The following is a 24960-nucleotide window of genomic DNA, read 5'->3' on the forward strand; positions in this document are numbered from 1 at the left end:
AGATTTTTATTTTTTAAAGTTTTCTTTAATATTTTTATCTATTTACTATTGGATAGAGACAGAGAAATATGGTAGTTTTTTACATGGGTAACATTTCCCAGTTTTCTGCATAACAATTCAACCCCCATTAGGTCCTCTGCCACCATGTTCCAGGACCTGTATCCCCCACACACACACTCCACCCTACTCCAGTCTGTTACTTTGGTGCAATACACCAACTCCAGTCCAAGCTCTGCTTAGAGTTTTCCCTTCTGATCTCGTTTTTCAACTTCTGTCTATGAATGAGATCATCCCATATTCATCCTTCTGTTTCTGGCTGATCTCCCTTAATGTGATTCCTTCAAGCGCCATCCAAGATGAAGTAAATTCACCATTTTTAATAGCTGAGTAGTATTCCATTGTGTATCTAGACCACAACTTGCTCAGCCACTCATCTGTTGTTGGACACCTGGGTTGCTTCCAGGTTTTAGCTATTACAAATTGTGCTGATATGAACACAGGTGTACACAGATCTCTTTGGATGAGTATGTTTGGTTCCTTAGGATATATCCTGGGGGCACTTTTGACAAAATTTAGTTTTATTCCTTAGGACTGATTTCAGAAAGTAGAATTATAACTTTTATGGGTCTTGATATGAATAATTAAATAACTTTTCTGCCAGCAATATATGAAAATTCCCTATTTTAACTTTTTAAAAATATTTATTTCCTTTTGTTGCCCTTGTAGTTGTTGTTGGATAGGACAGAGAGAAATGGAGAGAGGAGTGGAAGACAGAGGGGGAGAGAAAGACAGACACCTGCAGACCTGCTTCACCACCTGTGAAGCGACTCCCCTGCAGGTGGGGAGCCAGGGGCTCGAACCGGGATCCTTATGCCAGTCCTTGTGCTTTGCGCCATGTGCACTTAACCCACTGCACTACCACCCGACTCCCAATTTTTAACTTTTTTAATTTGAAAATTTGATAGGAAAAATGCTAAATCATTATTTTTTTGGTTCTGGTATCTTAGATTTTTAATGAAGTCAAACGTATTTTTCAGGTATTTTATTTTATTCTATTTTTTTGCCTCCAGGGTTATTGCCCAGGCTCGGTGCCTGCACCATGAAGCCACTGCTCCTGGAGGCCTTTTTTTTTTTTTTTCCCCCTTTTGTTGCCCTTGTTGTAGTCTTGTTGTGGTTATTATTGTTGTTGTTGATGTTGTTGTTGGATAGGACATAGAGAAATGGAGAGAGGAGGGGAAGACAGAGAGGGGGAGAGAAAGACAGACACCTGCAGACCTGCTTCACCACCTGTGAAGTGACTCCCCTGCAGGTGGGGAGTGGGGGGATCCAACCGGGATCCTTAGCCGGTCCTTGTGCTTTGCGCCCACTTTTAACCCACTGCGCCACTGCCCAACCCCCTTTTTCAGGTATTTTAAAAACTAGCTTTGCTGTGTTGTTCTCCTTTTCTAGTTCTATCAGTAAAGTGTTCCTAACTGGGAACTCTGCTCACCAATTTTTAAAATGTTTCTTAAGACGCTGCACAGCCGTTGTTATCACAGAGCTCGTGAAGGTGGGACTCAGCCTTTTTCTCAAGAGGGAGGACGGCCGTGAGACTGAGGAGGCGGGTGCTGAAGTTCCTTGTCATGTCGTCTTGACTGGAAAGATCACCTTCATGTATGCCAGAAAGTCCCTAAAAAGATGAACTCTGTTTCTTACAGTGCTCACTGAGGGCTGATTTAGTACTGTACTGCCCAGGACAGGTCAGGTTGCAGTAAACTGGCTCATTAACCCAACTTTCCTGGGGCCTCAGAAGCAAAAACTGGCACCTTCAGGGTGTAGCGGTCTATCATGAGGATGGCGTGCCACTTAGATGCTGGTTCACAGGCACGTGACCTCATGCCTGGAGCAGGTGGAATTCCACTTTCACTGTGCCCTTAGTGGAGAGACAGAATGCAGAGACAGAATGCCAACCCTCAGTGGAGAGACAGAATGCAGAGACAGAATGCCAACCCTCAGTGGAGAGACAGAATGCAGAGACAGAGTGCTAACCCTCAGTGGAGAGTCAGAATGCAGAGACAGAATGCTAGTCCTCAGTGGAGAGACAGAATGCAGAGACAGAATGCCAACCCTCAGTGGAGAGACAGAATGCAGAGACAGAGTGCTAGCCCTCAGTGGAGAGTCAGAATGCAGAGACAGAATGCTAGTCCTCAGTGGAGAGACAGAATGCAGAGACAGAATGCCAACCCTCAGTGGAGAGACAGAATGCAGAGACAGAGTGCTAACCCTCAGTGGAGAGTCAGAATGCAGAGACAGAATGCTAGTCCTCAGTGGAGAGACAGAATGCAGAGACAGAATGCCAACCCTCAGTGGAGAGACAGAATGCAGAGACAGAATGCTAGCCCTCAGTGGAGAGACAGAATGCAGAGACAGAATGCTAACCCTCAGTGGAGAGACAGAATGCAGAGACAGAATGCTAACCCTCAGTGGAGAGACAGAATGCAGAGACAGAATGATAACCCTTAGTGGAGAGACAGAATGCAGAGAAAGAATGATAACCCTTAGTGGAGAGACAGAATGCTAACCCTCAGTGGAGAGACAAAATGCTAACCCTCAGTGGAAAGACAGAATGCAGGGACAGAATGCTAGCCCTCAGTGGAGAGACAGAATGCTAACCCTCAGTGGAGAGACAGAATGCTAACCCTCAGTGGAGAGGCAGAATGCTAACCCTCAGTGGAGAGACAGAATGCTAACCCTCAGTGGAGAGGCAGAATGCTAACCCTCAGTGGAGAGACAGAATGCAGAGACAGAATGCTAACCCTCAGTGGAGAGACAGAATGCAGAGACAGAATGCCAACCCTTAGTGGAGAGACAGGTGCTGACCATCAGTGGCTTCATGGCTCACAGTCGGCAGTAAAATACAGTAGTTGGTGTGTGCGTCACACTTCTCAGTTTTCCACATCACACCCTGACCTGGGTCACCTCCTCTATGTTCCAGGACCTGAGCCCCCCACCCAGAGTCCTTTTCTCTGGTGCAGTCCACCAAACCCAGCCCATGTTCTGCTGTGTGTTTCTACTTCTGTTCTTATTTCTCAGCTTCTGCCTATGAGTGGGATCATCCCATATTCATTATAAGGTGTTTTTTTTATTGTCGTTGTAGTTATTATTGTTGTTATTGATGTCATCATTGTTAGGACAGAGAAAGAAATGGAGAGAGGAGGGGAAGATAGAGAGGGGGAGAGAAAGACAGACACCTGCAGACCTGCTTCACTGCCTGTGAAGCGACTTCCCTGCAGGTGGGGAGCCGGGGGCTCGAACTGGGATCCTTATGCTGGTCCTTGCGCTTGGCACCACATGCGCTTGATGAGCTGCACTACACCCGACTCCTAGTATAAGGTTATTTTTAATAACATTGCTGAAGGGCTCTCCTGGTTTGTTGGACATTTATGGCCGGCCCGGCCTTTGCTGTGAATATGTTTATTCTGTACGAGTCCCACTTACTCCAGTGATTGCTCTGCAGATGTCTATGCTTGCGGACCATTATGCTGTTATTTTTTTTAAGGAGTTTTTTTTTTTCTGATGTGTCTTTCTGGTGATAATGATGGCAAGAATCAAGTGGCAAGTGTTTCTGCTTAGTTTATTTATTTGATTTTTTACCAGAGCCCTGCTCAGCTTTTCATGGCTTGTGCAGGAGAGAAGCTCCACAGATGGTAAAATAGAGCTGCAGGTGTCTCTCTTCTTCTCTATGTCCCTCCATCTCTCTCTATCTCTCTCATTTTATCTCTGTCCTGTCAAATAAATGAAAGTCATCTAAAGTGGCATTCAAAGCCTCGGAAGGCTCTAAAGTGAAGTCCAGTCACCCACCTCACTCATCAGCACACATATATTGGCGTAATGCACAGTGGGATGAAAATTGAACAGCACTGTTGGCTGCTCAGACGTGATGACTGAGCCACCAGAAACACATCATGTGTATTCCTGCCCTTACATACCTGTCAGCTCTCACCTCCACCAGAAACACATCATGTGTATTCCTGCCCTTACATACCTGTCCTGAGCTCTCACCCTCACCTTGACTGAAGTGAAGCTGTCCTCAGATCTTGGAGTCTGGTTTGCCACCAGTTCAGCCAGCCAAGCAGATTGTTCTCTCATCTTCTCCAGCAGGTATGTGGCATCCTGCAGGTGCTGCTGAGCCATCTGGAGAACCTGGGCAAATTGCTGGCTGGATACGTTGACCAGCTTGCGAGTCTCGTGCACCTTGGCGTGCAGCACAGGGACTCCGGGGCACGCTGAGAGACCACAGGGACATGGTGAGAGGAGAGGCAGCTCAGGGACATCGGGGCACGCTGAGAGACCACAGGGACATGGTGAGAGGAGAGGCAGCTCAGGGACATCGGGGCACGCTGAGAGACCACAGGGACATGGTGAGAGGAGAGGCAGCACAGGGACTCCGGGGCACGCTGAGAGACCACAGGGACATGGTAAGGGGAGAGGCAGCTCAGGGACATCAGGGCACGCTGAGAGACCAGAGGGACATGGTGAGGGGAGAGGCAGCATAGGGACATCAGGGCACGCTGAGAGACCACAGGGACATGGTGAGGGGAGAAGGCAGCTCAGGGTCATCGGGGCACGCTGAGAGACCACAGGGACATGGTGAGGGGAGAGGCAGCTCAGGGTCATCGGGGCACGCTGAGAGACCACAGGGACATGGTGAGGGGAGAGGCAGCTCAGGGACATCGGGGCACGCTGAGAGACCACAGGGACATGGTGAGGAGAGAGGCAGCTCAGGGTCATCGGGGCACGCTGAGAGACCACAGGGACATGGTGAGGGGAGAGGCAGCACAGGGTCATCGGGGCACGCTGAGAGCCACAGGGACATGGTGAGGGGAGAGGCAGCTCAGGGACATCGGGGCACGCTGAGAGACCACAGGGACATGGTGAGGGGAGAGGCAGCTCAGGGACATCGGGGCATGCTGAGAGACCACAGGGACATGGTGAGGGGAAATGCCACACAACGGGACTTGTTAATGTGGGCTTACATTCTACACCTTAAACTTTGTTTTAAATTTTTATTTATTTATTTATTTATTATTGGACAGAGACAGAAATAAACTTGAGAGCGGAGGAGGAGGTAAAAACAGAGAGAGGGTGGGCCTGGCGGTAGCACAGCGGGTTGAGCGCACAAATGATGCTGGGTATTGAACTTGGGACATGTGGGACCCGGGGCATGCAGATCCTGTTAAGTAGCCCTAAACTGTGTCTTTTTCTTTTGCTTCTTAAGCATGTTTTCAGGATGGTAAGGGTGGGAGAGTACCCACCAATCAGAAAGCAGAGGATGGTAAGGATGGGTTAGAACCCACCAATCAGAAGGCAGAGGATGGTAAGGATGGGAGAGAACCCACCAATCAGAAGGCAGCTTAAGTCTTCAAAGTTTACTGTTTCTTTCTATTTTTCTTTTTCTTTGATACTTAGGATTTCACAATTCTACTTCTGTGTGTTTATCCAAAGAGGAAAGTAAGCACTGACTTGAAAAGATAGGAGGATCCATCCTAAGTAAATTGTAGCCCCCACCCCCCACTAAAACGTGGGAGCAACCTACGTGTCTGTGCATGGCTGGCTGGATAAAGAGGATGTGGCACAGATGCATGTGGAAAGTCTTCTGACTCATAGAAAGCAGCCCTTGCCGTTTGTGAGAACACTGGCGGACCTGGGGGCACGATGGCAGAACAGCAGGGAATGAAGTCAGAGAGAGAGGCGGATGCTGCAGTCGCATGCGTGAGGTGGACTGGCAGAGAAACAGGACAGATGCCGGTCGCCAGAACTGGGGTGTGAGGGATGCAGACGTGGGTGAAGGGCTCAGAAGGCACAAACTCAAAAGACAAATCAGTCCAGGGGAAGTGATGTGCAGCGTGGTGACTGTAGTGAGTGGTAATGTGTTGTTCAGTTGAGATTTGTAGGTGTAGTTCTTGAAGTTCTCATTATAAAAACAATTGGGGGCGGGGCCACACCTGGGTAGGCACACACACATCACCGTGTGCAAGGACCCAGGTTCAAGCCCCTGGTTTTCCCCTGCAGGGGGAATGCTTCACGAGTGGTGAAGCAGGGCTGCAGGTGTCTCTCTGTCTCTCTCCTCTCAATTATCTCAGTCTCGATCCAATAATAAATAAAAATATTTAATAAGTAAAGTTGGCGACGTGTAGGGATAGATGTTGACTACATCTATCATAGTGATCATTTCACAACATATGCAAACATTGAATAGGTATGTTGTACACCTGCAGCTGACACAATGCATGTCAGTCGAAACCAGTAAAAACCAGTTCGTAACCTTCCCTGAGAAGAGCATGCAGAAGAGTAAATGAAGGAGGCAGGCAAAGCTGAAATGCTCAAGAAAATGCTGCACCTTTGACCAGAGTGCTATTGGAAGGCTGAGAAAATAACAACCGTTTACCTTCCCACAGGTAATCCTGGCATTGTCGGCATCTCGTATGGAACTGGAAACATTCTGGCAAGTTCTGGCCAAGCTCTTCACATAGACTTCTGTCCCATGGAGGCGACATCTTTGGGTCCAGGGCTTCCTGCGCAGAGCCTGCAGGTGACACCATTTACGCATTTTGGAGTTTCCGTGGTAACGGGAGACGCAGTGTGACCTCACTGTCTTACCAGAACACCTGGAATCTTCCTGTGCTCAGCCTCGGTGCACACAGGGCAGCTGGGCTCAGCATCTCGCGTGTTCCTGATGCTAGCAAGCTTATCATCGTCGTCATTTTAAACCCACCATCACTGACATTCACACAGAGTCACTAGTGAATATGATCTTATTTTATGGCAGGAATCATTAGGCATCGTCAGCAACAGCTCCTTGTAGAGAGGGAGACTTGGTGGAGCAGGACAGGGCAACTCTCATGTACATCTTGGTCCTTACATATCTGACTTATTTTTAACTTCTTGTCTTGTATTTATCATTATTATTTCTAATGTAAGTTGAATAAAGAATTCAAGTCTTTTTTTCTTTTGATTTTTTAAATCCATATATTTATTTTATTTTTGATTTTTAGATCTTTATTAAATATTTATGTATTTGATAGGATAGAGAGCAATGGAGAGGAGAAGGAGGGATAGAGAGGGAGAGATAAAGAGAGACACCTGCAGCCTTGCTTCACCACTTGTGAAGCTTCCTCTCTGCAGGTGGGGGCCAGGGGCTTGGACCCAGGTCCTTGCACTCTGTAATGTGTGCACTCAGCCAGGGGCATCACCACCTTTCCTCTCTCTTTTGACTTCTCTCAGCTAAAAAGCATCTAGTAATTACCTTAGTTTTTTTAAAGTAGTAATTGGAAAATATAGTGTAGTTCCAAATATATTGGAAATGTCTTTCTTAAACTGGTGGTAAGTATTTTATTGCCATTCTTTTTTGCGTTTCATTTATATAATTCCTGAACAATAGGTTAAAAATTTAGAGAAACACCTAAAGTAGATCAAATTTTGAGAATCTTTTTTTTCCTGAATAATTAAATATCCATATAAAAATTATGATGTAAAAAGTCTATTTAAAAGATATTTGATGGTTATCAATTGAGCATCTCATTTGAGAAAAAAATAATTTAAAACTTAATGGTTTTCTGTTATATTAAATCCTTAACATTTAGGGGGGCCGGCAGGGTGGTGGACATGTTACAGTGCACAAGGACCCTGGTTCAAGCCCCCAGTTCTCACCTGCAGGGGGACAGCTTCACAAGTGGTGATGCAGGGCTGCAGGTACCTCTCTGTCTCCTCTCTCTGTCTCCCCTTTTCTTTCCATTTACGGCTGCCTCTATCAAATAGATAAAAACTAAAAAAAAAAAAAAAATTAAAAAGAAATCCTCAACATTTAGAAGCAAAGCCTTTTATTCTGAGATAAATCGTCAAGTCTGTTGTTTGAAAACTGATGAGGTGGGGCTGGCTGGCTGGTACGCCTGGCTGAGCACATACACCACCCTGCCTGAGGACCTGGGTTCAAGCCCAACACCCCAACCTGTGGGTGAAGCCATGCTGCAGTTGTCTCTCTGTTTCTTTCTGCCCTATCACGTAAGAAGGAGGCGTGGGGGAGAGAATGGCCGCCGATAGAGTGGGTGGTATATTTGTCCTGCAGGCATTGAGCCCCATCAGCAACCTCGGCAGAAAACTACGGCTGCGACAGCAGAAACGGTGTAGCTTGCTGACCCACGCACAATAGGCCAGGCAGCCCAGCCCCATAAACTGGCCCCTGTGAGAAGTTGTGCTGCAGAGTTTCTCTCTGTTTTATGTACTGTTTACTTTCTTGTCTTCCTATTTAATTTTTGAACCCCTAGAGGCAAGAGACTGTAATCCAGTAAACCAGAATAGAAAGGACCCACCCTCTCCCCAGCCAGAGAACTTTGAAATTGGGACTTGGGACCCCACTGCCACGGCTGAAAAACCGTGGGCAGTTATTTGCATGGGGCTGACCTGAATATACTACACGGAGCTGGAACCAGAGAACTTAAAAAAAGGAGAGAGGACACTGGGGGGCAGAACTTGTAAACTAGATGGCATTTCCCCTTCTGTTTCTACCAAGGCTTATTTCTGTTTTGCTCTAATGAGAGAGATGCAGAGAGAGAGAGACCAGCGCTCTGCTCAGCTCTGGTTTATGGTGATACAGGGGATAAACCTGGGACCTGGGAGCCTCAGGCATGAAAGTCTCTTGCATAGCCACTGTGCTGTCTCCCCAGTTCCCAATGCTTGTCCTTAGTTTTATTTATTTAGATAGACACAGAGAGGCAGAGAAAGAGTGAGAGAGACCACAGCACTTAAGCTGCCTTTACTGAGCGGGGCCAGGCTCAAACTCGGGTCATACACATTGCAAAGCAGCGCTTTCTTTTTCATTAATAAATTACCACCACACCAGGTCAGCACTCTGCAGTCTGTGCTTATTTAAAAAGTTAGGTAAAAATAACTTCCTATCACCCCAGCTCCGGACTTTTAAAGCTTAGTGTTCTAACACTTTTCCTGAATACTGGGTTTGGAATCTCAGAATGAAATACCAGACTAATCACCTGACTTACAAAAAAAGTCCACCAGACCCTGAAATAGCGCTCAACAACAATTCCAGTAAGGATGAAGCATGGGACAATGGGGCAGGAAGGGTGTCATGGAGTTTCCTGGCTTCAGTTTCTACATGCGGGCCGAGTCCCTCTGCAGAGAGAGACCCATTATGTGATGCTCGGATCGTTTTGAGGGCTTGACGCGGATTTTCATTTTCTTTCTCTCTCTTTTCAAAAAATATTTATTTATTCCCTTTTTGTTGCCCTTGTTTTATTGTTGTGGTTATTATTGTTGTTGTTATTGATGTCATCGTTGTTGGATAGGACAGAGAGAAATGGAGAGAGGAGGGGAAGACAGAGAGGGGGAGAGAAAGACAGACACCTGCAGACCTGCTTCACCGCCTGTGAAGCGACTCCCCTGCAGGTGGGGAGCTGGGGGCTTGAATCGCGATCCTTAGGCCGGTCCTTGCACTTTGCACCACCTGCACTTAACCCACTGCGTTACCACCCTGTCATTTTCAATTGATACAATCATAAACCAACCAGGTAGAAATTTTTACTGTAGGGAGTCGGGCAGTAGCGCAGCAGGTTGAGCGCAGGTGGCACAAAGCGCAAGCACCAGCTTAAGGATCCCAGTTCAAGCCCCCGGCTTCCCACCTGCAGGGGAGTCACTTCACGAGTAGTGAAGCAGGTCTGCAGGTGTCTATCTTTCTCTCCCCCTCTCTGTCTTCCCCTCCTCTCTCCATTTCTCTCTGTCCTATCCAACAACAATGACATCAATCACAACAATAAAACAACAAGGGCAACAAAAGGGAATAAATAAATTCATATTTTTAAAAAGATAAAAAAAGAAATTTTTTACTGTATACAAAAAGATAAAAAAATAGAAGACATACTCAACACAAACAGGATCAACCTACACATCTTGGTGAGCTTGAGATTAAATCACAATCTATAAACCTATCACCTCTAGAAGTGCTCTCCTGCCTTGCTATTATCTGTGACAGGAGTGCTTACTAGAATGTGGACACTGCACAGATCTTGAGAACATGACACAGTGTGCTTAGATGTGAGTGCTGTGCTGTGTCCTGGATCTAGGACTTACTGATGTTGAGAACACGACACAGTGTGCTTAGATGTGAGTGCTGTGCTGTGTCCTGGATCTCTAGGACTTACTAATCTTGCATAACTCTCTGTACTCTTTTTTTTTTCTTTTGATTTTTAAAATTTTCTTTATTTTTCTAGAGACAGAGAGAAATTGACAGGGAGAGGGGGCACAGAGAAAGAGAGGAGCCAGGCGATGGCACACCTGGTCAAACACACACATTACAGGCACAAGGACCAGGGTTTAAGTCCCTCATTCCCACCTACCGGGGGAAAGCTTCATGAGTGGTGAAGCAGGGCTGCAGGTCTCTCTCTCCCTCCCTTTCTCTCAATTTCTCTCCATCTCTATCCAGTAATAAACAAGTAAAAAATATTTTTTTAAAGGGGGAGGAGGAGAGAGAAAGAGAAAGGTCCCTGTGCGTGGTGGTGTGTGGGCTCTCCCAGCTGTGCCCCTGGCCCTGTGCCTTCCCACTGCCACCTGTTCCCCGCAGTCCTGGACACAGTGTGCACTCTGCTTCTATCACTTCATATGAAGTCCTCTCAGGATAGCTGCACTGCTGTGAAAGGCAGGCTTTTACATGTCTGCACCAAGCACCACTAGAGATAAATCCAAGGAAACACGAGAGAGGAGGGGAAGACAGAGAGGGGGAGAGAAACACAGACACCTGCAGACCTGCTTCACCGCCTGGGAAGCGACTCCCCTGCAGGTGGGGAGCCGGGGGCTCGAACCGGGATCCTCACGCCGGTCCTTGTGCTTTGCCATGTGTGCTTAACCTGCTGTGACACCGCCCGACTCCCGCTCAGTGGTGTTTTTGTACTATGAGTCATGAGAGGTATTGGTAAAAGTGATTCATATCCTTTACAAAGTTTTTGTTTTTGTGATTGAGGTTTGATCATGGACATTTTCTCTGGCTTGCTTGGTGAATGTTATACTCTGAGGAATGACAGGATGCAAGTTGCGGGGCCTGAAGGTGACTGGCTGGCTGGATGTGGCTGGAGAGGAGGCGTACTCAGTGGCTCTAAAACTCAGGCAGAGCTGAGCATCTGCCTGAGTTTTCATGATGGCAAAGGTTTTCCCCAAGTTTTCATCCCATTAATATTTTCTTTTGGGAGTCAGGCAGTAGCGCAGCGGGTTAAGCACACGTGGCGCCAAGTGCAAGGACCAGCGTAAGGATCTCGGTTCGAGCCCCACCTGCAGGGGAGTCACTTCACAGGTGGTGAAGCAGGTCTGCAGGTGTCTATCTTTCTCTCCCCCTCTCTGTCTTCCCCTCCTCTATTTCTTTCTGTCCTATCCAACAACAATGACATCAACAACAACAACAATAACTAGAACAATAAAACAACAAAGGCAACAAAAGGGAAAATAAATAAATATTTAAAAAAAAAAATCTTCCTCAGCATTTTTTTTTTTTTGGAGTGGGCTTGTTTTGGTCATTTCCAGGACTTCATCTCTTTAAGCTGACTTTTTAGACAGAGACAGAGGGAAAAGGGCAGGACACCATAATGCCTACACTTCCTCTAGTGGGGGAGGGGCTGGGTTGGAACCCTGGTCATTCACATGAAAATCAGGCAGTCTCCTGGCAAGTTTTCCTATGGACTCTGCTTTAAAAGCAAAGAGCAGGGCAGGATTAGATAGCGTAATGGTTATGCAAACAGACTCTCACGCTGTTAAATTCCAGGTTCAATCCCCCACACCACCATAAGCCAGAGCTGAATAGTGAATGCTCTGGTAAAAAAAAAAAAAAAAAATTAAAAAAAAATAAAATCAAAGAACAGGCTCACAGGATTGTAAGATCACAGGGGTACAATTCCACTTAGTTCCTACCACCAGAGTTCCGTGTCCCAGTCCCTCCACCGGAAGCTTCTCTATTCTTTATCCGTCTGGGAGTATGGACCAAAATTCATTCATTCATTCATTCATTCATTCATTCATTCATTCATTCTTTTTTTTCTTTCTTCCCTTTTGTTGCCCTTGTTTGATTGTTGTAGTTATTATTATTATTGTTATTGATGTCATCATTGTTGGATAGGACAGAGAGAAATGGAGAGAGGAGGGGAAGACAAAGAGGGGGAGAGAAAGACAGACACCTGCAGACCTGCTTCACCACTTGTGAAGCAACCCCTTGCAGATGGGGATCTGGAGGCTCGAACCCGGATCCTTATGCTGGCCCTTGTGCTTTGTGCCACATGTGCTTAACCCGCTGTGCTGCTGCCCGACTCCTGTGACCAAAATTCTTTATGGGATGCAGAAGGTGGAAGGTCTGTGTGAAACTGTACCCCTGTTATCTTACAATTCTGCTAATCATTATTGAATCACTAATAAAATAAAATAATAAAATAAAAAAGAACAAGCCAACAGAACTCTTGATAAGACTTCAGCACTTCTAAGAGGTTCAGAAACTTTATCTATAAGTGATTACTTAGAGAAATATTGCACAACAACTTAGAAGATGCCTACTATTTCCAAGCTAACCAAGCCTAACTTTACCATAGTCATCTAAGTAAAAGAAATATGTTAATACTTGCCTGTGTCTTGTTTTGGTAAGTCTTGTATTGCATGCAGTGTCGCACTAATTGTTTCACTGAATCTTTGATAAATAGAGAGGCTGAAATTACAAAACAACTGGAAGAAATTGGAGAGGTCCCAACTTTGCACGAGGTCGACGTTTCGTGTTGGCTCTTTGGGTAAAGCTGGAGGGAAGTAGGACTCAGTTAAGTCTGTGCCTGATGTGAAGTAGGATTGAAAAGCCTGGTCAAATCCCTGTTGCAACTGCTTGAAGACATGACAAGTGCTGTTGAAAAGGAGCCTCATCTCCGCAGCCAGCTGACTAAACACACTCTCCATCTGCGCCAGCCGCACGTCTTCATCCATGGAATGATCACTGGCTGCACTATCTTTCTCAGCATCTTCTTGGAAAGGAAACAGAAACTGATAAATCTTCCAGAAAAACTGTCCAACCTGTGAGATGGGGTGGGGAAGAAACAGAACATGAAACTGCCTTTCTTTTTAGACGGTTTTTTAAAGGGATTATTTACTGGATAGAGACAGCCAGATATCAAGAGGGGGGTGGCAGAGAGGGAGCAAGGCAGAGACACCTGCAGCCTGCTTCACTGCTCACAGTTTCCCCCCTGAAGGCAGGGACCAGGACTCAGGCGGGTACGTCCCCACCCGGCCCCAATCTCTTTGACTGTTCAGTTGATGCTGGAGTAGGGCTGCCCTTGTGTGATGGCCCATGACCATACTGACTGTTAGGGCACGTGTCAGCTGTGGGGAGTCACTGTGGAAGGAGCATCGGTGCTGCTCAGAGAAGGGTAGGCAGTGCTTGTAGCCTGCATGTGTATCTCTAAGGACGCAGTCTAGATGGCCTGTCAGCCTCTCCTGTCAGCTTCTGTCTACCTAGATCTGCACAGATCAAGGAGCTAAAATACCAGGGGGCCTTTACTGGGCCACACAGCTGGTACCCACTGGGGTTTCCTGACTCCAGTCAGTGCTCATTCCGCTCTATGTTCTACTGGAGAGTGATAGCAACTGTAAAAACAGCAGATGCAGTGACAGTGACTGTAAAAACAGCAGATGCAGTGACAGTGGCTGTAAAAATAGCAGATGCAGACAGTGGCTGTAAAAACAGCAGATGCAGACAGTGGCTGTAAAAACAGCAGATGCAGAGACAGTGGCTGTAAAAACAGCAGATGCAGTGACAGTGGCTGTAAAAACAGCAGATGCAGTGACAGTGGCTGTAAAAACAGCAGATGCAGAGACAGTGGCTGTAAAAACAGCAGGTGCAGAGACAGTGGCTGTAAAAACAGCAGGTGCAGTGACAGTGGCTGTAAAAACAGCAGGTGCAGTGACAGTGGCTGTAAAAACAGCAGGTGCAGTGACAGTGGCTGTAAAAACAGCAGGTGCAGTGACAGTGGCTGTAAAAACAGCAGGTGCAGTGACAGTGACTGTAAAAACAGCAGATGCAGTGACAGTGACTGTAAAAACAGCAGATGCAGTCACAGTGGCTGTACAAACAGCAGATGCAGTCACAGTGACAGAGCAGAGGAGGCCAGGTAACCTGGCATGTGCGTTTTTCTACAGTGGTTTCCCCCTCTAATTGGTCACAGACCTGCCAAGCCAGGACTGTTTGAGTGCATGCTTCAAATACGGCGAGGGACACTGTACTCCAGTTTACATTGAGTTTAATTCCTACGGGGGAGGGGAAAGTTAGACCCATAGAATTGAAGCCTGTTGTAGGACAAAGCTCATCCTATTCCGGTCACTGCCCCCATGACTCCTTCTGCCGAGATGATAACCACAGAAGACCCATCAGACTGATGGAACATATCTGCAGGGGTAGGAGGGCACGTGAGTAAGTGAGCATGTGTTCACACACCTGTACAGGTGCTCACTGGGGCAAGCCCACTGACTTGGGAGGCTAAGGATGTTTTCAAAAGTTTGGCTTTCAAGAAAAAAAATTGAACAACTTGTAACCAGAGGACAAAACAACTATTATTCAGAATACAGTTCATAGAAGTGATGATATTTAGTGAAATATGTAAGAAGATGAAAGACCACTAACAGATGGTGTCCTTCATATGCAGAATCTAGAGAAACGATATACAGGAACTTACAAAAAAACAGAGGCAAACTAAACAGTTTGTGAGACTTGGGAGAACTCTGGTGGTGATCTTTGGGAGATGGGAGGGTGGCGACACAGAGCTTGGATGGTGCATAATCTTGTGATCTACTATTAATCAAAAATAAAAATGAAAAAGAAAAAATATAAAAAGGGATGCAATTCAACAAACATTCACTGGATACCGACAGTACACAGATGGAAACAAAATATGGTCTTCCCTTCCAGGAGCTCACACCTAGTGGGAACAAATCTACCAGAAGGCAGGAAGAGCCCCTTTGCTAAGAGACAGTCCCACTAGAAGGAGGAGCCTGAGTGGCTGTTCTGCTTACTAGTGATTGTACTGCATACACACAGGTGATTCAGAGATGAGCAAGGATGTCACGGGGCAGTCGGGAAGCTCGTGCCATATTTCTGTTTTTCTGTGCAAAAACCCATCATGACGGTTCCGATACCCCAGGAGATTCTAGACTCCAACAGGTGAAGCTTCCACATTCTAAATGGTAGTTTAAGCTGCATTTTCAACTAAGTTCAGAACACCCACATCCCGAGCTGTTCTTTGCTTACCGTGCTTTTCACAGACGGCCGGTTAGACTGGCAGGTGGCATACGATCTCATGCAGCCACTCTCCATGCAAGGCTTGCATTCTCGCCAGGAACCTGTCAGAGACACGTGGCACAGCCCTTTTTCCTCTTCCAGATGCTCTTGAACTTCATTCATAAGTTTCAGGGCCTCCTGAACTCAGGAAAAAGAAGCAGACAGCCCATTTCCAGTGCACGAATTCACGTGTGACCTACTCGACTCTGGGCAGCTTTGAAATGAGGTTGTGGATCTCCACAACCATTTCGTTCCTTCTCCAGCCCCTGGCAGCTGTCTGAGTGAGAAGAGGGCACTGTCCCTGTGTGCAGACTCTGCCTCTCAACAGCTATGCCACTGGGTTGAGCTGAGACAGGGTGAACCAGCACTTCCCACTCAGGACTTGGGCCGGATGCTCACCTGCTTACCCGCCTGTCTCCACATCTAGTCCTTGGGGATGTGGACAATGGGGGTGGAACCTTATAAAGGCGGTTGACACGTTTCTTTCACTTGTGCTGCCTTTACTTTTTATTTATTTATCTATTTTGCCACCAGAGTTACTGCTGGGGCTCGGTGTTGGCACTACAGACCCACTGCTCCTCTCGGTCATTTTTCCCTTTTTTTCTTTGACAGGACAGAAACTGAGGGAGGGGAGATGGAGGGAGAAAGCTAGACACCTGCAGACTTGCTTCACCTCTCATGAAGCAACTCTCTGCAGGTGCAGAGCAGGGGCTCAAACCTGGGTCCCTGTGTATGGGGACATGTGTGCTTAACCAGGCATGCCACCGCCTGGCCCCCGAATTTTACTATTCTTAAACATGGCAGGAGAATGTGATTTTCATATCGCAAGTGAAAGCTGCCCACTGAGCTAGTCTAGCTGCAGAGCAGCTGCGTCTTGGTGTCTGCCTTCTTGTCTGTATTCCAAGCACTCCCCCTTGTGGCGTCTTGCTGTCCTTGACCGCGTCCTCTGGGTGTAGAGGAGACAGGATTCCTAGACCTGAGCTCCCCAAGCCTGCCTGCAATCCCGTCCCACCGCTGCTCAGGCTCTCCGTCGTCCTGTGCATGTGGCCTTCTGAAGACTGCCTGTCTCCACGCCCAACACGCAGCGCAGTGCATTCAGAACCGGGAAGGACCTGCTCAGAATTACACAATCAGGTCTAGCCACCACTACTTTAAGTGAACGCCAGGCAAGACAGCCAAGTTTCTATGGGCAATAGTGACTTATTGTGAATTTTTATCTAGTGAATGGAGGAGAAGAAGGAGGAGAGGGAGAAGGAGAGGAGGAGGAGAAAGGGGAGGAGGAAATAAGAGGAGGAGAAGGGAGGAGGAGGAGAAGGAAGGGGACAAGGAAGGAAGAGGAGAAGAAGGGGGAGGAAGAAAGAAGAGAAGGCGGAGGGGAGGAGAAAGAAGAGGAGGAGCAGGGGAGAAGGAGAAGGGGGAGGAGGAAGAGAAGGGGGGAGGAAGGAGAGGAAGAAGGAGGAGGGGAAGGAGGAGGAGGAGGGGAAGGAAGGGGTAGGAAGAAGGAGGAGGGGAAGGAGGAGGGAGAGGAAAAGGAGGCGGAGGGAGAAAGAGGTGGAGGGAGAAGCCATCTCTTCCTGTCATATGAGCTCAGGGAACATTCTGGAGCCGCCAGCACTCTCCTCTGTGAACTCGGATTTGTTCCAGCTCAGCACAGTGACCCTTGCTATATCCCCCCCCCTCAAGAAAACGGACGGGATCCAACATGCCAAGTACAGCTGCTCCTCAGACCCAAATCCTTGTCTCCCAGACTCTGCAGGACAGTCACAGAATCTCACATATGATCTCTCAGGAAACATGCCTCCCAGAATCTCTGTCAATCCTGCCGTAAATACCATGCTTACTGTCACCATAAAGCAGAATGACGGGGTGGGATGGGGAGATGAGAGTTCCGCCAGGACCCAGAGAGACAGGAGGAAAAGGGGTGACACGTGGATAGAGTAGTGGGTGTAGTGTGATATAGGCAGATGGCTGTAGGAATAGTAGTCGACCCACGTCTGCAACCTTGGGAGAACGGCTGCAGCTTCCAGTGGAGGGACTGGGGACACAGAACTCTGGCGGTGGGAACTGTGTGGAGTTGTACCCCTGCTATGCTATAATCTTGTAAATCAATATTAAATTTCTAATGAAATTAATAAAAGAGAGTTGGCTTTCAAGCACAGGGTACTGAGTTCAAGCCCTGGCATCCCGTATTCTCTGTATTTTTTCCCCTTCCCTTTCTCTTACAAATATACAAATAAATATATATATATATTTAATTAATTTATTTATTCCCTTTTTTTTTTGCCCTTGTTGTTTTACTGTTGTAGTAGTTGTTGTTCTTGATGTCGTCATTGTTGGATAGGACAGAGAGAAATGGAGAGAGGAGGGGAAGACAGAGAGGGGGAGAGAAAGACAGACACCTGCAGACCTGCTTCACCGCCTGTGAAGAGACTCCCCTGCAGGTGGCGAGCGGGGGACTCGAACCGGGATTCTTATGCTGGTCCTATAAATATTTTAAATGAATATTCCAGTAGGTGATGGATTTTATTATGAAATCTTAATTAAACAAACTCATTCCATAGATGGGAGGCTAAAGAAGGACTCCTTGTGGTCCGGGAGGCGGCGTGGTGATAAAGCTTTGGACTCTCAAGCATGAGGTCCTGAGTTCGATCCCCGGCAGCACATGTGCCAGAGTGATGTCTGGTTCTTTCTCTCTCCTCCTATCTTTCTAATTAATAAATGATTTTTTTTTAAAAAAGGACTCCTTAAAAAAAACAAAAAAACATTGACAGAGTGGTCCGGGAGGTGGCACAGTGACCAAGGCACTAGACTCTCAAGCATGAGGACCCGAGTTCAATCCCCCACAGCATGTGTACCAGAGAGATGTCTGGTTCTTTCTCCTATTTTCTCATTGACAAATAAATAAAATCTTAAAAAAACTGACAGATTAAACAAGAATAATTCAAATTATTAAACTCAGTTATTAAATAGGCAGACAAGAAGCAGTTAACAGAGCTGACAGTTTCATTGGCCACTTGACAATGTGAAAATGTAATAATATAACTAGACCTGAAAAATCAGCTCAATCTGTATAAAAATCTGGAAGATTATCAGAAACATGGACTTATGCCCACCCTAGCTAATGAGAAATCTCCACCTAAATTATTTTATCCCTAAAGTTATCAGTATTAGTAGTCCGTTTATCTAATTTCTAAGTAAATTAATGTATACTTAGGAGTGAATTTAAAATATTTTAGTCCTGGGGATATTGAAAAAACAAAGATACCATGGATCCAGCTGAAAAGCTGTCATCACTTTTGAGTCAGTAACTTAACCCAGAGGGAACCCAGATAAAGTGTTTTTAGGAAAGCCGCACTCCTCAACTAGAAACAAACACACACATTCCTGGGTCTGTAGTTAGTCCTGCAACAACTACAGTCTTCCTTGGAAAAATCTGAACTTTCCTTCAAATTTTCCCTCCAATTAAGATTGCTCTCCAGAATTTTTTTTTTTTTTCCTCCAGGGTTATTGCTGGGGCTCGGTGCCTACACTACAAATCCACTGGAGGGCGTTTTTTTAAATTTATTTTTGATAGGACAGAGAGACATTGCGAGGGGCAGGAGGATATGGGGGGGGGAGAAAGACATCTGCGGATCTGCTTTACTGATTGTGAAGTGACCCCCCACACACACACAGGTGAGAGCTGGGAGCTCGAACCAGGATCCTTGTGCTTCGTGCGCTTAACGGGGCACACTACTGCCTGCCCTCCCTCCAGAAAATCTATAAAGAAAAATAAATTCCTTAGCTGCTCTAGCAAGTGCAGTATTCTTCAGCCAGAGATGTTTACGGGCAGATAAAATCCCCAGCTGTCATACCTGCTTTTCTCCTTTGCATCTCCTGAGTGTTTCCATCAAATGAGTATGTTCCTCCTCCCTTCTTTCCATCATGATCTTCATCTGCTTGATACCAGTCAAAGCTTTCTTCACCTCTTCATCTCCTTTGGTCTCCCCAGCCTCAGAAAAACCTAGAAGGTAAGTTGCCATATTTTTCTTTGAGAGCTGAGAAGCTTGCAGTGCGTCAGAGTCCAGTGAGGTCACGTGATCATTTTATTGGGAAATGAACTGTTCACACCACAGTTTTTGGCACACAGGCACAATTTCCCATCTCCTGGAGACAGGGGTCTATGGGGGTACTTTCACTTCTTCCTTTTGCTCGCTTTATTGGGCAGTTAGTGGCTCACAGTTGACAGTACATGTGTGACACTTCCGAGTTCACTAATTTTCACGTTGCCTACGCAGAGGCTTGATGTCTCTAGCATCAGCCTCTGAAAACAAATCACAGTGAACCAGCAGTCGGCTGTCACACAGACACTTCCCACTTCAGAGCTCTTTCACACGCCAGGCTCCTAGAACCTCGTTCTTGTCCTTTTCTTAAAAGGCTTGTTTTCATTTACTTTTCTTTTCTTCCACTTAAGAAATGTGCTTTTATTAGAGAAAAGTTCAATTTTTCCCACAATTTATATTTAGTGCCCAATGGGGAACCCCAAACACAGTGAACAATTTCCTTTTCTTTCAGTTACAATGAGCTTCCCAGGAGCTACCGGACCAGAAGGCATGTAATGCAATGAGTGCCACGTTCTTTACTGTGTGGGGACAAGAGCCTTGCTAGTGTGGCATCCCACCATTCCCGGGCTGACTTTTTCATTCTCCTTTTATTTTAGATACAGAAAAACAGAGAGGGAGAGGTGTTACAGCACCACTCCACCATCTGTAGACTGTCCCGATACCTTCTGGAGTTTACCCTGGTGCTGTGGGACTCCGGCCAGGTGCCAGAGCTCGCAGGTAGGGCTCCATGCACCTGAGATGTGCACTCTACCTCCCAACTCAAGGCAGAGCTCTGTATTTCTTCCACCAGAGTTGCCACTGGGGTTTGATGCCTGCATTACTTCACCATTCCCAGCAATTCTCCCCCTTCTCTTTCTTTTAAACAAACTGTGTGTTATCTTTTATTTCTGTGATAGAGACAGTCAGAAATCGAGAGGGCAGGAAGAGACAGAGAGGGAGCAGGAGCTCGAACCTGGGTTCCTGTGCACTGTAGCATGTGTGCTCAACCAGGGGCGCCGCCGCCTGGCCCCTTGTGCACTGTAGCATGTGTGCTCAACCAGGGGTGCCGCCGCCTGGCCCCTTGTGCACTGTAGCATGTGTGCTCAACCAGGGGCGCCGCCGCCTGGCCCCTTGTGCACTGTAGCATGTGTGCTCAACCAGGTGTGCCGCCGCCTGGCCCCTTGTGCACTGTAGCATGTGTGCTCAACCAGGGGTGCCGCCGCCTGGCCCCTTGTGCACTGTAGCATGTGTGCTCAACCAGGTGTGCCGCCGCCTGGCCCCTGTGCACTGTAGCATGTGTGCTCAACCAGGTGCGCCGCCTGGCCCCTGTGCACTGTAGCATGTGTGCTCAACCAGGGGTGCCGCCGCCTGGCCCCTTGTGCACTGTAGCATGTGTGCTCAACCAGGTGTGCCGCCGCCTGGCCCCTTGTGCACTGTAGCATGTGTGCTCAACCAGGTGCGCCGCCGCCTGGCCCCTTGTGCACTGTAGCATGTGTGCTCAACCAGGTGTGCCGCCGCCTGGCCCCTTGTGCACTGTAGCATGTGTGCTCAACCAGGTGTGCCGCCGCCTGGCCCCTTGTGCACTGTAGCATGTGTGCTCAACCAGGTGTGCCGCCGCCTGGCCCCTTGTGCACTGTAGCATGTGTGCTCAACCAGGGGCGCCGCCGCCTGGCCCCTGTGCACTGTAGCATGTGTGCTCAACCAGGGGCGCCGCCGCCTGGCCCCTTGTGCACTGTAGCATGTGTGCTCAACCAGGTGTGCCGCCGCCTGGCCCCTGTGCACTGTAGCATGTGTGCTCAACCAGGTGCGCCACCGCCTGGCCCCTTGTGCACTGTAGCATGTGTGCTCAACCAGGGGCGCCACCGCCTGGCCCCTTGTGCACTGTAGCATGTGTGCTCAACCAGGTGTGCTGCCGCCTGGCCCCCTGTGCACTGTAGCATGTGTGCTCAACCAGGGGCGCCGCCGCCTGGCCCCTTGTGCACTGTAGCATGTGTGCTCAACCAGGTGTGCCGCCGCCTGGCCCCTTGTGCACTGTAGCATGTGTGCTCAACCAGGTGTGCCGCCGCCTGGCCCCTTGTGCACTGTAGCATGTGTGCTCAACCAGGTGTGCCGCCGCCTGGCCCCTTGTGCACTGTAGCATGTGTGCTCAACCAGGTGTGCCGCCGCCTGGCCCCTTGTGCACTGTAGCATGTGTGCTCAACCAGGTGTGCCGCCGCCTGGCCCCTTGTGCACTGTAGCATGTGTGCTCAACCAGGGGCGCCGCCGCCTGGCCCCTGTGCACTGTAGCATGTGTGCTCAACCAGGGGCGCCGCCGCCTGGCCCCTTGTGCACTGTAGCATGTGTGCTCAACCAGGTGTGCCGCCGCCTGGCCCCTGTGCACTGTAGCATGTGTGCTCCACCAGGGGCGCCGCCGCCTGGCCCCTGTGCACTGTAGCATGTGTGCTCAACCAGGGGCGCCGCCGCCTGGCCCCTGTGCACTGTAGCATGTGTGCTCAACCAGGTGCGCCGCCGCCTGGCCCCTTGTGCACTGTAGCATGTGTGCTCAACCAGGGGCGCCACCGCCTGGCCCCTTGTGCACTGTAGCATGTGTGCTCAACCAGGTGTGCTGCCGCCTGGCCCCCTGTGCACTGTAGCATGTGTGCTCAACCAGGTGTGCTGCCGCCTGGCCCCTTGTGCACTGTAGCATGTGTGCTCAACCAGGGGCGCCACCGCCTGGCCCCGAGTCAGCCATGTTTTAACTAGTATTTTCTTCCAAGCATTAAGCGTCCCAATTTTAGATCATCAAGTCAAAGGTCACGAGTCAGTAAGCACAGACTAGCCAGCTCTGATGTCATGGTAACACCTTCTCTCACTATCTCAAGAATTGCTACACAGACTACTTTAATTGTTTAAATATGTCAAATGCTAGGAAAGAATTTCACTGCTCATTAAAACTGTGCTCAGATGACACCAAACATCTGGCCGATACTAAGAAAAGCAGTAAAAAGTTGGCAACATCTACCCACACGACAGCAAACATCTGGATGTGAAGAGCCTGATATGCAAATGGAATTTTCTATTTTTATCCAGATGTTTGGTATCACTTCTGTTTGGTTTAAGAGCCCAGGGGCCAGGTGGTGGCACACCTGGTGGAGCGCACATGTTACAATGCGCAAGGACCTGGGTTCGAGCACTCAGTCCCCACCTGCAGGGGGAAAGCTTCACAAGTGGTGAAGCAGTGCAGCAGGTGTCTCTCTGTCTCTCACCCTCTCTACCCCTCCCTTCTCTCTCGATATCTGACTGTCTCTATCCAATCAATCAGTCAATATAATAATAATAGTAATGGCCCACAGAAGGTCTCGCCATTGGCGTAGAGGACTTCAGTAAGGAGAATGACTATCTCTCAGCTGTGAATCTCTGTAAATGGCAGCAGCACAGGACAGGACGGAGGCAAAGCAGACACACCCTTCAGGACTCCTGGAGCAGCAGGCTTGTCCTTCCAAGTCGGCGCACAGCGGCAGCCTTTCAGCCACAACAGGCATGCAGTGAACAGCCAGAGTGACGGCTTCATGCTTCTGTGGTTACTGCAAAGGAAGAGCCAGCCCTCCTCAGTGCCTCCATCGGCTGAAAACACACGGGGAGCCAAAGCACTCCCTGCCCACTTCTGTTCACGACCTTAGACAACTCACATAATAGGTCTGAGGCATAAAGAGAGCTGGAATAGAAATTTTAAAAAGAGAGCCCAATTCCTATTTTGTTTACATTCTTTATGACAGTTAAATAGCTCAATTATCTGACTCATTGGATTAAAATTAAAATAATAGCATGAACTTAAAATTTAAATAATAGCGTGAACTATAGTCCCCTAGAATCTCAACTTTATTTTATTTATTTATTTTTTTGTTAATAGTAATTATCTCCAAACACAGAATTACTTAAATATATTACAGGGACTTCTCCAAATTCTGAATCCTTAGGTGAGGTTTCTTCCTTCCTTGTTTTTTTTTTTTTAAACTTAAGTGCCTCACTAGTTATTTTCTGCAGTCAAATGCTCCACCACTGAGCTATGCCCCCTCTACTTCACTAGTTATTTTCTGTATGAAAGCAGACACAGAGTTACACATTTCCTGACACTTCTTATTAATCCCATCAAGCAAATGAACGCTCACAGTTAAATTCTTCCTTCTCGGTGAATTTCCTTTTAAATTTGATTTCACACTAATTATGAAGATTCCAAATGAAAATGTCAACGTAACCATATGTCTTAGTGAAGTCAAATATATAAACCAACTCAGGTTGTTTTAGCTCCCTCCAGAGGATACTGACCTGCATCGTGCGTATCCTCTGGTTTGAAAAATGGAAATGCCTTTATTCAACCTTTAGGATATCTGTTTACTCTAATAAGATAGCATCTGTACAAATAGTTGCAGATGTACATTTTCCATACACTTATGCCTATCACTTGAACTAACTCTCTTTTGATTAAGACCCTACTTACTATGCAAAACTTTTAAATATATTTACCACTAACTTTGCTGTATCTCCTCAGCAAAGGTACCACTAGGTTCTGGACAGATCTTCACCTTCTTCTGAGTTAGTTTCTCTGTGTCAGGGATTTGCCTTGCTCTGCAATCTGATGACACAGCTCTTAATCCTATCAGCACTCTGAGATCACGGGTGTGCTTCCCATCTTGCAGGGAGCAGGAAGGAACGCCAGAGGGCAGACTGTGGCCGTGGTCGGGAAGGGCTGGAGCTTATTTTTACACAAGTGTGTTTTCACAGGGCTCACCGAAACCCCGAGACAGGTCTTTAGTTTGAAATATAAGGGCAACACATTTCTGACTGGAAACATGCTAAATATGAAAAAAATAGCCCCTTAGGGCAAACACGTTGAAGGTTATCTACACACTTGCTTCCTTCCTTATTTATTTATTTGCTAGAGACAGAAAGAACCTGAGAGGGAAGGGGGGAAGATAGAGAGGGAGAGAGCCAGAGAGACGCCTGCAGCCCTGGTTCACCACTCGTGAAGCTTTCTCCCTGCAGGTGGGGACTGGGAGCTTGAACCTTCCACCTTGTGCACTGTAACATGAGTGTTTAACCAGGTGCACCACTGCCTGTCCCCCTTTTTTCATTATATTCAAACACGTTTAACAAGTTAGAGTGATAAGCTGTAACATGTAAATAATACAATAAATGAGTATTCCAGGGCTGCTACAATTGGATGATTGTCTAGTGGAACTGAAGATAGGCCTTTTAGTGCTTCCTGGAAAAACAACACAGTTATTGGCACCAGGTGTGGTGGTGGTCGTCCTCCAGCTGTGGAAGCCTCAGAATCATCTTAGGCCCTCTACAAAGGGTCTGAAGGACTAGTCAGCTGACACTTATGGGCTCAGTACTTTTCTCTTTCTTTCTTTCTTTCTTTCTTTCTTTCTTTCTTTCTTTCTTTCTTTCTTTTTGCCTCCAGGGTAGGGCTTGGTGCCTGCACCACAAATCCACTGCTCCTGGAGACCATTTTTTTCCCTTTTGTTGCCCTTGTTGTTTTATCATTCTTGTGGTTATTGTTGT

At 47.4% G+C, this 24960-nt stretch overlaps 1 protein-coding gene across 1 annotated transcript; it reads right to left on the reverse strand.

Annotated features, from left to right (window-relative positions):
- Positions 1-1003: 1003 nt before the first annotated feature.
- CLUL1 (clusterin like 1) lies at positions 1004-22966 on the reverse strand. The gene is made up of 7 exons (XM_060200810.1): positions 22861-22966; positions 19189-19337; positions 15305-15472; positions 12637-13077; positions 6428-6578; positions 4048-4265; positions 1004-1669 (listed from the first exon to the last, which is right to left on the reverse strand). The coding sequence occupies exons 1-7, from the start codon at positions 22964-22966 to the stop codon at positions 1508-1510; spliced, it is 1395 nt and encodes a 464-aa protein (XP_060056793.1). The 3' UTR covers positions 1004-1507.
- Positions 22967-24960: the final 1994 nt, after the last annotated feature.

This window comes from Erinaceus europaeus, chromosome 10, assembly GCF_950295315.1.
Source record: "Erinaceus europaeus chromosome 10, mEriEur2.1, whole genome shotgun sequence".
Taxonomy (NCBI): domain Eukaryota; kingdom Metazoa; phylum Chordata; class Mammalia; order Eulipotyphla; family Erinaceidae; genus Erinaceus; species Erinaceus europaeus.

Excerpts from the sequence above, each read along its gene's own strand:
- CLUL1 (XM_060200810.1), bottom strand. The coding sequence starts at position 22,966 with ATGAAGCCGTCACTCTGGCTGTTCACTGCATGCCTGTTGTGGCTGAAA. Across the intron at positions 19,338-22,860 it reads TGCTCCAGGAGTCCTGAAGG|GTTTTTCTGAGGCTGGGGAG; the intron begins GTGTGTCTGCTT and ends CTTACCTTCTAG. Across the intron at positions 15,473-19,188 it reads GATGCAAAGGAGAAAAGCAG|GAGGCCCTGAAACTTATGAA; the intron begins GTATGACAGCTG and ends TCCTGAGTTCAG.